This window comes from Haliaeetus leucocephalus, unplaced genomic scaffold (genome assembly GCF_000737465.1).
Source record: "Haliaeetus leucocephalus isolate CR32 unplaced genomic scaffold, Haliaeetus_leucocephalus-4.0 Scaffold915, whole genome shotgun sequence".
Taxonomy (NCBI): Eukaryota; Metazoa; Chordata; class Aves; order Accipitriformes; family Accipitridae; genus Haliaeetus; species Haliaeetus leucocephalus.
Window position 1 is genome coordinate 169,107 of NW_010973351.1, and position 12,534 is coordinate 181,640.

General features: G+C 40.9%; 2 protein-coding genes across 2 annotated transcripts in view; one reads left to right on the plus strand and one right to left on the minus strand.

The window, feature by feature from the left end:
- The window catches only part of CTNNAL1 (catenin (cadherin-associated protein), alpha-like 1), a 56,927-nt gene extending 48,849 nt beyond the window's left edge, over nucleotides 1–8,078 (minus strand). Inside the window, exon 1 of the mRNA XM_010583582.1 lies at nucleotides 8,034–8,078. Coding sequence (XP_010581884.1) covers nucleotides 8,034–8,078 — 45 coding nt within the window. The remainder of the gene's footprint in view (nucleotides 1–8,033) is intronic.
- Nucleotides 8,079–8,382: 304 nt separating this feature from the next.
- The window catches only part of LOC104841729 (wiskott-Aldrich syndrome protein homolog 1-like), a 38,729-nt gene continuing 34,577 nt past the window's right edge, over nucleotides 8,383–12,534 (plus strand). The window contains exons 1-3 of the mRNA XM_010583583.1: nucleotides 8,383–8,526; nucleotides 9,130–9,194; nucleotides 11,844–12,496. Of these exons, the coding sequence (XP_010581885.1) occupies nucleotides 8,383–8,526; nucleotides 9,130–9,194; nucleotides 11,844–12,496 (862 nt within the window). The remainder of the gene's footprint in view (nucleotides 8,527–9,129; nucleotides 9,195–11,843; nucleotides 12,497–12,534) is intronic.

The window sequence follows — 12,534 nt, forward strand, 5'->3', positions numbered from 1 at the left end:
GAGATCTTGAGAAGTGAACAAGGATTACCTGCTTACCTGCCCTAGAAATCAAAAGTCTGATAAGACCAGATGCCTGTCCAGGCATAAATGAAAGTCTTACTAAGCATTTTTTACAATTTCAAGCACTAAAATATTTTTTAGAAGTCTGGCTAACATGCGGATTTTTAGAATTGGAAAGCTTTATCTTCCTACTTAGTTTTAATTTTGCAGAAAAATCCCACAAATAAACTTTGTAGAAACTCAGCTTTGGAAGTTTTCAAAGGCTGGAAAAGATTAACCAAAATGAAATGCAACTGCATTAACTACTAATGTGCTAGTTAACTGTAAGAACCCATATTCTATTTATCCCCAAAATGTTATTTGAGACAACTGCCTCTCCTTTATGGAGACTTGAACCAGAACAGTTCCTTCCACACGTTTTTTATTCAAAAGGGGCAACCGACCCCTTTTTGCAGAAGTTGTGCAGATCTCAATGCATCATTCAGGACTCTAAGTCACCACTTCTGTAAAAGAACAGCTTCCAAGGCAGTGGAAGATCCTGCCACCCCTGTTTACATATTTTCCTCATACTGCCTATGCACTGGTGTCTAGAATGGCAGTACGAATACGCTGCGTGTCCAAGACTGCTGAGTTCTGTTACGCTTGTGGCATTGAGACTGTTGTAGTTGTATCTTTACCTGAAGGCTTTTTAAAAGCATCTTCTCACTGCTTTTGTACACATCTTTCACAAAAGCCTTCAGGGAAGCAAATGAAATAAACTACTTTAACAACCTGTAAGCTGGTTCACTTATCTGTGGGCAAATGCTAACATGCTCAGAGAAGCCTCAGGCAACCTTTCACATGTAGTGTCTAACAAGCTGATAAGCCACCTCTGAAAAGGAAGAAGGAACAATCCAGGACCTGCAGGGACAAGTTGACAAGCAACACAGGAACAGCCCTACCAAATCAGATCACTGGTATACCTAACCTAGCATCTTATCTCCTATAGTACCCAAACATAGGTGCCTAGAAAGGAGCACGAGAATAAAACACGCAAATGAGACGCTAGTTCTGTTGCAGTTGTAACCAGATTTTTGGTTAACTGCAAATTGTACATTTCATTTTAAAACACTGCAACATTTAATTGTGCACTTCTCACAAGCACAATAGCTTCAATATGTAGAAAATATTATTTGGAAGGGGTGCGAGCAGTCCTCTTCACCTCCTTCAGGTCTAGGCTTCAAAACCTACTCTTTGTAAAGTTTACCAGGAAAGACAAGTGTACACAACTTCAAATTCGAATACACACCTCAGATTATTAGCACCATTGCTATGTACTTGTTACACATTCTTGGAATTGTTAGGAGATCAAAAGAGAGGATTCAACTCACAGCAAGACTGTACTATAGTAGTGAATACTCCTTCTTTGTGCTGAATGCATTCCTAGAAAACCAAGGGCCCTTTAAATTTCAAGATCCAAACCAAACACCATCAAGCAAATGATTATCCCAAACGTGATACAGATGAATTTGTTCAGCTGAGATGTGGTACTTTCATGACACCAATTTATCTCCTCCAGTGAGGGTTATGTTGGGTTTGGGGAATTGTGGGTTTTTTCAAAGTAATCAAAACTCTGGAAACTTCAGACTTTTTTTTTTTTTTTTTCAGTGGGACAGCGTTATTTCCAACTTTTTCTGCAAGTTGTTGTGAAAAAGAACTCTAGAGAAAGAAAAAAAAGGAATCAACACAGCTGACTAGTTCTTGCAACCTGTGGATTCTTAGATATTATGTGGAGGTTTTAATTACTTGAATAATGTTACTAAAGTAACACTATTGTAGAGCAGAAATACACTTGCTTTTTAAGGTTCATTTTTCACAGACTCCTTAAAATCAGGGATCCCCAGTGATCTGCAGATATGAAGCAGAAAAGTACACGAAAACTGACCTGCACTCCTGCCAGCCTCCCTTCTTTTTTCCACACACAGAAGAGAAGGATAAGGATCATTGGAGAATGCTCAGTGAGGCTTAACCACCGATGAAAGCTACCTTGTGTACTCTTATTGTCACGTGCCTTAGAAGTCAGAGGACTACCCTATCTTGACCCCAAAAAGGTGTCTTCAGAATTTTGTATAGAAATGAGTGATGATGATAAAGATCTTCATTTTCAGACAATGCAAGTTCGAGCTTCCTTCTCTTTTTGAAAAGACGTATGGAAATTTACAGACTGAAATTTGCACCTTTGAGCAACTTGACATCAGCTGGCAAAAATAACTTTTCAAATTGAAAGTCCAATTTAACCTCTTCTGATCATCAACAAGTATACCAAACATCAAAAATTATGTATTTACCTATCATAAAATGCATCCAAAAATAAAATGGCCTTTACTGCGCTTTTCATTGTGAATTGGCTAACTCAACTGCTGTCTTGAAGTTTTCTGAAATGCACAACTACCTCACTAGAAAAAGTGAACATAAGCTAACAGACCAAACAATTGGTTTCAGGGGTGTACAAGCCGGTACATTTTCCTCCCCTCCTGTTGCCCTCCAGTTCAGTATCTTCTTAGCCAAATGGGTAGATTTCATAAACGAACCTATTACCCTCTTTCATTCTGCACCTAGAAATCCTGGGCACAAGCAAGCCTAAGTAAACAAAACCAACTCAGAGGGAAGTTCATTGTTTAAAGTGTACTTTCAGATGTGGTCAAAACAGATGCAGACATGTTTTCAGCACCAGAGAGATGCAAGTCTCAGAAATAACTTCATTTACTAACATGATCAGGTAACCTCAAAACCAGAGACTGAACACCAAATTATTATTGTGGCTTTCCTCCCTAACTTGCCTTTGTTAATGTACCTAACCTTCTACTGCTTGTGCAAACAATGCCCAAGCCAGCTCTGAGCTGCTTATTAAAAAAAAAAAGCCACTGTTGTGGAACTAAAAATTCAGACATCGTAATAAAGGATGTAACAGGGACAACACACTGATACCACCTGCAATTGAGAATTCTTTCTATTCAAGTTGGGATTGGCTCCTGAAGATGCAGGAAAAGTTGCTTGTTAGTCCCATGAACAGGCAGCTCCACTGGCACAGATACCAGCCATTCAATCCCTCTCGCACTGCATGTTGCAGACAGGAGGGTTCCTCCCACCTGTTTTTAGAGACAGCTTCCTTAGCAGCATTTTGACATACCACTTCAATTCAGAGCAACACCTGGTATTTCATCTTGAAAAGCACATACTTGCCCTAGGGATTAACAGAGAAGTACAGTGTGCTCTGGAAAAGGCTATGCAAATCCAACTACTATCCACCTACAGGAGCGTAAAACAAAACAAAAACTTCATATAATCCAGGAACTATTATCTTATTTATGTTAAAGAGCCTGTATATTCTTCTGATTGCTTCCTTGAAGAGCTCAAGGGCAACAAAAACTCATTCAGTTGGAAAGTTTAAGAATATTTAAATATAACATTGAGATACAACACAGAATCTTTGATAATTAAAAGGGAACATCACATACATTGGTCTATCTCCTGCATGTTAAGCACTTGCAACTTTGGACAATATTACCCTTCTAAACAATTCTGACACACACACACCACCACCCCAAAAACCATGTTTACGACATTATGTTACTACAGCACAATTTTACTTCATTGTTATTTGAAAACACACGATTTGTGTGGTTGTAAGTGGTTATATCCATTCTGCCTAATACAAAACATAAATACAAAAATGTTTCTCTATGACAAAAGCAACTGCATAACCTTTTTTTTTTACCATTTGAGAATTCATCTTATGTATAAAAACAATAAATCATACCATTCAGTGTCTAGAGTATATTAACAGTTACAAGTTGGCACTAGAGTCTGTATCACTACTCGTTTACCCCACTAACTTAAAACAAGGCTAGTGATGGAACACAATACAACACAATGAGTAAAAACTTTCATTTAAGGTTCTATCTAGCAAGGGTTATGCTTTGTCAATGAATTAATAAACAAAATAAATCCATGCAGAAAGCCATAGGCTCATAGTACCATACAGTTTTACTGAACTATAATTACAGTTGTTTGCAATCATTAATTCATAATTCATCCTTTGGGGATTTCCCTACCTAATCTGTCTAAAACCATCTGTTAACAATGCTGAATAGCAAGAAAGCTGCTCTAATTCTTTTTGTGCAGGATCACTGTGAGGCGGTTTTGATTTAACACTCATTCTGCTTGAGAACTACAAAAAATTTTTTAATCTATAGAGAAGTCATTAATCAGATCTTATAAATTTGAAAGATAAGATTCCATTGAAAAAGAGCAATTGATTTTCAGCTATGTCAGTAAGAAGCATCTTACTTCAGCTACTTGAAATGTTAGTCTGACTAATTTATCACATCAAAGACTAAGGTACTGAACATTATAAACAGTAGCCAAGCTTAACTCAAAGCCAGTTTCACCATCCAAGGGTTCACAGAAAAAAAAAATCCTGAAACCACAACTATTTCATGGTAATGCTGTTGCTCATGTGATAAAATGTTCAAGTGTAATTTTTCTTGTAAAGCAGAATATAATTAGTGACATTAACATCATTAATTATTAATGTAACAAAGTAAGTTTCATTTACCTATTTAGGATATTCTAAGGTACTCCTGTGCTCCCTAGCATACCTTAAAAACTACAACTGTAAATTATTACCTAATACCCTTCCACTGTTTCATAACAACCTAGCTTCAATGACCAAATAGCTGTCAATTAAAAACCAGCCTTAGTAAAGGGAAACCTGCAACCACATCGGCCCAGAAATTCAACTAGATACTGTGACTGAAGTAATCACATTATCTACAGCCAGATGATAAACTCATAAGATTAACTTTTCTGCATAAATCAAAGAGAAAGAATGAGGCTCCTTTAGGGGCACAGAGTACCAAGTGTAGGCTGAATAACAGTTGAGCTGCTGCAAGCTTCATTTTCCATTAAAAGAATTTGTATCGAGTGGAAGATTCATAATACAAACCACAAGCTCACAACTTAACCCACAATACCTATGGAACCAAAGGGAGAAGAAGAGTCAGTGAGTTAGTGACTAATTGAAACTAATGAGGTGCAACTCTGTACCCAGGCAGCATACCATATGCTTCCAGACTCAACAGCAGTTAATGTGTATGACTCTGCGTCCATGGCACAGTTTCTCTGTGGTACGGGATGTAAACTAAGAGTTTAGCAGGAGGTTTGCTTCACTCTGTACAAGTTACAACGCAAGCCTCTATGCCGTAATTCATAATTTATTACTCAACAGTAGTGCCAAGTCTCAAGCGAGTACAAAATTAATTCACAAAGAAGAAAATCCTGGTAAAGGGGAGAAAGAGCTTCTTAAAGCTTGCAAGTTACCAGAATTTTGGAAGTACTGAAGGATAAAGGCTAGTACCCAAGAAGCATTTTAAAAGGAGTGCCCCAAGTTTTTCCCCCCCCCCCCGATGCACTGAAGAAAGCAATGAGTTTAAGACAAATATGGATTACCCTACTTTTTCCAAAAAGGAATTTTCCCATCCTCCAAAAAGAGTTAGAAGGGGCAAAGTGCAAGCCCTGGCACCATTCTGGAGTAAGAACAGCCAAAAATACAAGAACCCTTTAGCACCTTAGAGGTGGGAAAGGGAAAGACCTAGAGGTACGAAAAAATGCCTAGTGAAACAAGGCAGCCAAGGGAATTGCTGGAACAAATCTCTCGGTGCATCTGCTGCACGGGAATGCAAATAAGTTGAAATGGATGAGAGCTTGGACTGAATGCTGAAATTCAGGAAGAAAATAAGACTACACGTATTCCTTAATTTTATGAATGCTGTCCAGAGAGTACATGAGACACTTCTATTTAGTCTCTAAGGGAGAAAGAGAGAACACATTTGATTAGCAACAAGTTCAAAAGTAGGTAGGAAATGAGCCTGTACTGCAATACAATACTAGAACTACAGACATTCAAACAGCAGCTTATACACAAGACTGATGCATGATGTGGAAGAAAAACAGATAGGGAAAATGTGGTGTTCCCCCCACCCCATTTTAGTAGACTTCCAAGAATAAAAAGCTAGTGATATCAAGTTAGAAGTCTAACAGTGCTCTTAATGTAGGACTCTATCCTTTAGAGCTCTTAGCAAAAACAACATTAAGACAAATCTAGGACTGAATATATCTTTGCAGCTACAAAGTTCAGAAAAAATGAACACTCATTGAAAGGTATCATGTGTATGTATGTCACTTATCGTACCTCCTACATCAGTTTTGGCCAGTATTGGCACCACACACGCTTACGTCCCCCAAATAGTAAGTCTTATGAAGCTCCTTTGCTACATCCAGAGGAAATATCTTTCAGTATGGAGACATACTAAGGTCCACGTCTACAAGAATATTGAAGAACTGAATGCAAGTTGCTGTTCAGAGTTCTGCTGCTACTGGGTACAACATGAGCAACCTAGTAGTCTCTAGTCACCTGAGGGCTTCCAAGCCAACAACACCACAAAACAGCTTCCCCAAAGACATTGCCAGCCTACAGACAAAATTCAAAGGCCAGTGTCAAAGAACAGTAGCATACTGAACTCCACGTCTACAGTTTTACACTTCTCTTAAATGTCTCTCTCTGATAGAACGTGCTTGTTGAGTTCCATGGAGAATAACATCAGTTCCACTAAACATACAGTAACTTACCAGCTATTACAGTCCTTTTCTTCAGGAGTTGTAACCCTGATATACCCAGTTCCTTCCTTAAGACAACTCTGCCCCATCCCTTTGACAGAAAATATGAACAGAGCAGCTATTCATATTTATGCTCAACTACAAAAGAAAGTAAAGTGATCCCTACTCCAGAATGTATCTATGTGATGTACTCAGAGAATCTGTGTGGAATCAAAGTGACTGCAGAAGAGGCTATGGAAATACTAGATAAAATGAACTGCAACAACTTGCCAACATTAGATGTTATTTACTAAGGTTTCAGGTGATTCAAAGATGCAACAAATTATATCAACTTTCTCATGCAACCTCCTGCTTAAAACTAGATCAGCAGCTGAGGTATGGAGGTTGCCCGACACTTGTACAGGGTAAATCAATACAAAAAATTAGGAAGAACAGAAGTAGTGGACAGCCAGATATGATGTACTGGCAAAGACTTAACATGGTGTTTGTTAAAGGAATTCCTGCTTCACAAAACAACCAGATTTCTCTGTAGAGATTGCCGATTGCATGGATAACGAGGCACTCTGCTGAGAAAACTAGGAAACAAAGTCCATACCAAAGGTTTCAAGGGACACCAAGCAAGTCTCTGAAAAAAATGAAGAACGCCCTTTGTATGAATATTTAACTCATGAAGAGACAGAATGATGAGAAGGAAGATGAAGGAAGGCAGGAAGTAAATGATTGCTTACTTTAATAGAGGGAGATGACCAATGGAGTCTCACAGAAACCTGCGCTGCGACGTAGATTATTCTACATGATCATAAAGAGGGAGGATAGATAAGCAGGTAATAAAATGATGAAAATTTGCTGGTGATCCTAAGTTATTCAGGACAGTAAAGATAAGATCTGACTACAGAATTGCAGAAACATCTTGTAACACTGACCAGGGAACAAAATGTCAGACAAAAAAATCACTGCGGATTAAAGAGATGCAGATGGGAAAGTACCAACCTAGCTTCCTATATGAAAGCTAGGTCCTAGCTGACCATCACTCCTCAGCAGCAAGATCTTTTCACTGTAACACATACCTCCATGAAAAAAATCAGACTCATTTATGATGAAAGGGACTTCCAGGGTTACCTAGTCCAGCTCCCTGCTCAGACCAGGTCCAGTTAGAGCATGTTGCTCAGGGCCTTGTCCAATTAGTTCTGAACATCTCCAAAACTGCAGACTTTGTAGGTGCTCTGTGTACCTTATCCAGTGTCTGACCACCCCTATATTGGAAAAGGCATTTTCCTGTATCTCATCAGACTTCCCCATGTTCCAACTTCTGTCCATTGCCTCTTGTCCTACCACCATACATGACTGGGATCAGTCTGTCTCGGTTTTCTCCATACCTGCCCATTAGGTGGGCAGTTGTAGACTGCAGTAAACTCTGCCATTGACCAGACAAAAAAAAAAAATCACTCCAGATTCAAGTAATACCGATGGGAAAGTACCATCTTAGTTTCCTATATAAAAGCTAGGTCCTAGCTGACCATTATGCCTGTCTTCCTGAGATGGAAGAAACCCACTTCCTTCAACCTCCCCTCTTATGTCTCACATGCTCCACTACGTCAGTGTTGTCCCTTGTACTGGGGAGCCCAGAACTGGACATGGTACTCCAGATGCTGTCTCACAAGTGCCAACCAGAAGGGAAGAATCATTTCTGCAGCCTGCTGGTTACATTCCTGCTAACAGCCCAGCATGCAGCTGGCTGTCATTGCTGACTCCTGTTCAACTCTTTGTCCACCAGGACCCCCATGGCTTTCCCCGCAAAGGTTCTCTATAGGCAGCTGGTCCCAGCCTGTACCGTCGCGTGGTGTTATCCTGGCCCAGACGCAGGACTTGGTATTACTGCCTTTGTTGGACTTCACAAACTTCCTGTCAGATCACCTTTCTGGCCTGTCCCTCTGTCCAGCAGCCCTGTCCTGCAGCGTATCAGACACTCCCCAACTCGCTGTAGGGGAGTTCACATGCCTATTGAACATGCTGGCCCATCATCCCAACGTTCAGATGATTAGTAACAACATTAAGCAATATTGGCCCCTGTATCAGTCCCTGAGGGATGCCACTGGTAATTGACCAAAAAAAAGTAGAGAAAAGGTCATTGATTATATACAGACCTCTAGCTTTATCCAGTATGGCTATTTTAAAGTCATACCGCTTCGTTGGGCTCTAATATGTAACTCCAGAAACTTCTGGAAAAAACAGAATACTGGCAGAACATTATGTAACATAACTATATAATGTTTACTGAAATGGGAATTATTTTAGCTAGTTTCAGAGAAAGCAAGGAAACAATACCATAGTAAAGAACAGATTTGTTTTATCTACCTTAATGCATGTACCACTGTCAACTTAGGCAGATTTTAAGACTGACAATAACAAAATTCTGAACATTGGTATCATAGTTTTTTTGTAGTTATTTAAGCTTTTGTTTTGACTATATAGGTCAAGCCAATTCCAAAAGGTCCGACAGAATCTCCTGTAACAAGAAAGTTGGAAAAACATGTTGAGTAACATGTGGGCACACAATCAATCTCCAAAGTGCCTATGGGAGAAATGGGCTAATGAAGCCTAATGGGCTTTCTGAAGGTTGAGCAGCTAGCTGTACTCACACAGGTCTACACTCAGGATGTTGGAGCATATGTCACTTTCAACTATGAAAACTGACTTTGCTCTTTCGGAAAAATAGGCAGACAAAGCTCAAAGTTCCCTCTCAGTGAACTTTTCCCAAGTACCGGACTGTGAAGGCTGACAAAAACCTATTCTGCAGTTTCTCAGAGTGCTTCCTTAGAACAGATCCAGACAGACGGACTCCTACAGCTCTGAAGATACCCAACTGCTGCTAGACTAGCAAACAGGTACATAATTGGCAGCTGAGGAAGTCACTGGTGGAGCCACATCCTGGAAAGTGCTTTTCCCCCATCTGCCTTTCCTCAACTGTTTAAATGACTTGTTATTAAATGAGTCAGCACTGACCACTTTAAACACCCTTCCTGACTTGTGTTGCCAAAAACTTTCCATAAAAAAATAAAACCCAACATAATTAGACTGGAAATGGGTAGCAGCAGTGAAGGAGATGTCTAGATTTTAAAGAATGCTCCACTATTTGCATGTAGAACACTGAACTAAAGACACCGATCCAGGAGAATTCTACTTGTTCTAAAGAAAATTGTGGGGTTTGACCCCAAAAGCCATATTTTCTGAACTGCATGCCTGCCACATGCTTTGCACAATACTGTAGAATGAATCTCTTCACAGTACAGATATGCAGATAGTGAAAAAGAAGTGTTAGCAAATATGCTTAATACTGTGGCTTAAATCTGCTGTCTTGTAATTTGTGGCACTATTAGAAAAGGGCCACATCAGGTTCTGAACAGATCTAGGGAAAATGAAGACCTTGTTTAACTCTGTAAATATTAAGTTTTAAAAACAAATTTACTAATAAACATATCCAGTAATGACTCTAAGGGTAACTTCTCCTGCCAGGAAAACAGGAATCTTATACCACTGCTGGCAGCAAATATACTCTGATACTACGCAGTCTCCAAGAAAAATCAAGCTGCAAAGTGCAATTAAAAAAAATCAAACAAAAATAACCCTCCCATTTGCTGAGTAAGAGCAAGCGCTCAAACACACTTTTACAGTATTACACATCAATTAGGATGATGTACTATACAGTACATTAATTTAAACAAGAATCAATGCAGCCTTTTCTTCTTTTGCTTAAAGAGAACAGATTTAGCTCCACAGGAGAGATTGAAAGCAAGTTTGTCAGACAGGGCACCTTTTGTTTCCTCTTTGCTTAAAATAAGTAGTGAAAAGCAGTAGCAACATTCTGACTATTTTTTTCAGTAGTATACAAGTATCACATAGCGCTTCTCAGCTTTTAACAAAAGGGTAAACTGTGAGGTTAACTTCACAGCAAGAACAAATCCCTTGGCAAGTGTATTTCATACAAGCAGAAAAACAGTCCTGAGCATTACTGCTGAAACATAGCTTATGCAGAATATAAAAACAAATTCTGAGATTAAGTACTTTATAAACACCCTGTCTGCATAAATACCCAAACAAAGCCAGCCAGTGAGACCTCTACTGAACAATCTAAATGAAACAGTACAGACAGAACCGATAAAGCAGTACAGCAGTGGGGCATTTTATCAGGCAAGCGTAGGGGACTACTGCTGATACGATCAGCAACTTCAGCCTGATTCTGAACGGAGCTCAGCACTCACGCTTCAAGGGAACAAGCTCATCTAAAGTCTGAAGCGCTTTACCAGGAAAACAGTAAGCTCTGAGTGTTCACAAATGCTCAGGCACCTTACACTGTATACAGGGGAAGTGAAAGATGCTTAGCACTTCTGGAAGATGCATTCACAGGCTTTATGGTCAATGAAAAATCATACAAGACATACTACATGTGCAACAAATCCACAGGGAAATAAAGACCACTGTTCTCAAAGAGTATTCCAGAGGAATAAGATGCGCACATCTTCATAGAAATCTATTAAAAATAAGGATTTACCATATGCAATTAAATTCAGCTTTGCAATTGGAGGGGTTTCTGTTTGCTCTTAAGCTTCCTGAAAGTCGTCTCTGTATTTTACCTCTCTAAATTGTTTCAGCAGTAGAAAATTCATTGAACTTCAATTTTACTTTGCCTTGGAACAAGTGGTTTAATCCCTTTGATAGGCTTCTTTGAACTGACTGCGATTTCTTCAAACAGAGAAAGACAAATTACCATGATAAGTACAGAAACACAATTGCCCATCGAAAGCCCTTCCTGCAGCCCAAGCTGTACAAGTGCAAAACGAGGCTTACAACAGTTTGTTTCCAGATGGGCTATGATGGCATACACATAACTTGACCTCACCAGGACTAGTTATTTTTGTATAGCAGTTACACATTGTTTAAAGACTTTGTACAGATAGGTTTTGACTTGCTAACTTCAATAAGCAGTGCTCGAAGAACAAAAATGCTATAGAGCAAACACTGTGCTGTTTTCATACATTATTTTTCAAGAAAGAAAAGTTTTATTGGCTATATCAAACTCCAGTTTTGCAAGTCAAGAGCTAAAATAAAACAAACCACCAACACCGAAGTGGCTGGCATGCAATTACTTAGCAGACCACTTGAAAACATGACTTTTTCCCCCTCCCCAGCTCATTTAGCACCGTGCGGGACACGTTAAGAGGTCACCAAGACACAGTCTGCATACCATATAAACTTCTTAAAATTCGGGTACTACCCCGGGGTGCGCTAAGAGCTCCAATCAATGCAACGCTCAGGCCAGACCGCGAAAACACAAAAGCTTCGCCAAATCCCCTGGAAGCCGACCGCTCTCACCAGCGCCAAGCTGCGAGAAAAGCAGAACGCTCCCATGCGGAAAACCCCAGCGGGCCAGAGACTCGTCAAGCCCTGGGGGGGGGGGGAACTCGGGCGGCGGGGCAGCCCCTCGCCCCGACGGCGGCATCCCCGGGGCTCGAACCGCCGACGGCGCCCTCAGCGCCTTCGCGCCGCGGGCGTTACGCAACGGCACCGCGACCTTGCGGGGAACTTCGGAGTCTTTCTCGGGGGGGGGACGTGCCGCCAGCATCCCACACACACACACACACGCCCGCCGCCGCCTCACACCCCCGCTCCGGCAGCGGGATACCGCCCCCGCCTCGCCTGGCGGGACCCCGGGACGCGAAGAGGGACAGAAAGAGGAAGGGGCCGCGGCTGAGAGAGAAGCCGCCCCCGCCCGAGCGCCGGGAGGGGGGCGCTACTAAAGCCCGCGACCCCACAGCGCAAACTTCGGCGGCGGCCGAGCCCCGTCCCGGGCGGGAGAGGGGGAGGCGGGACCCCCGGCGG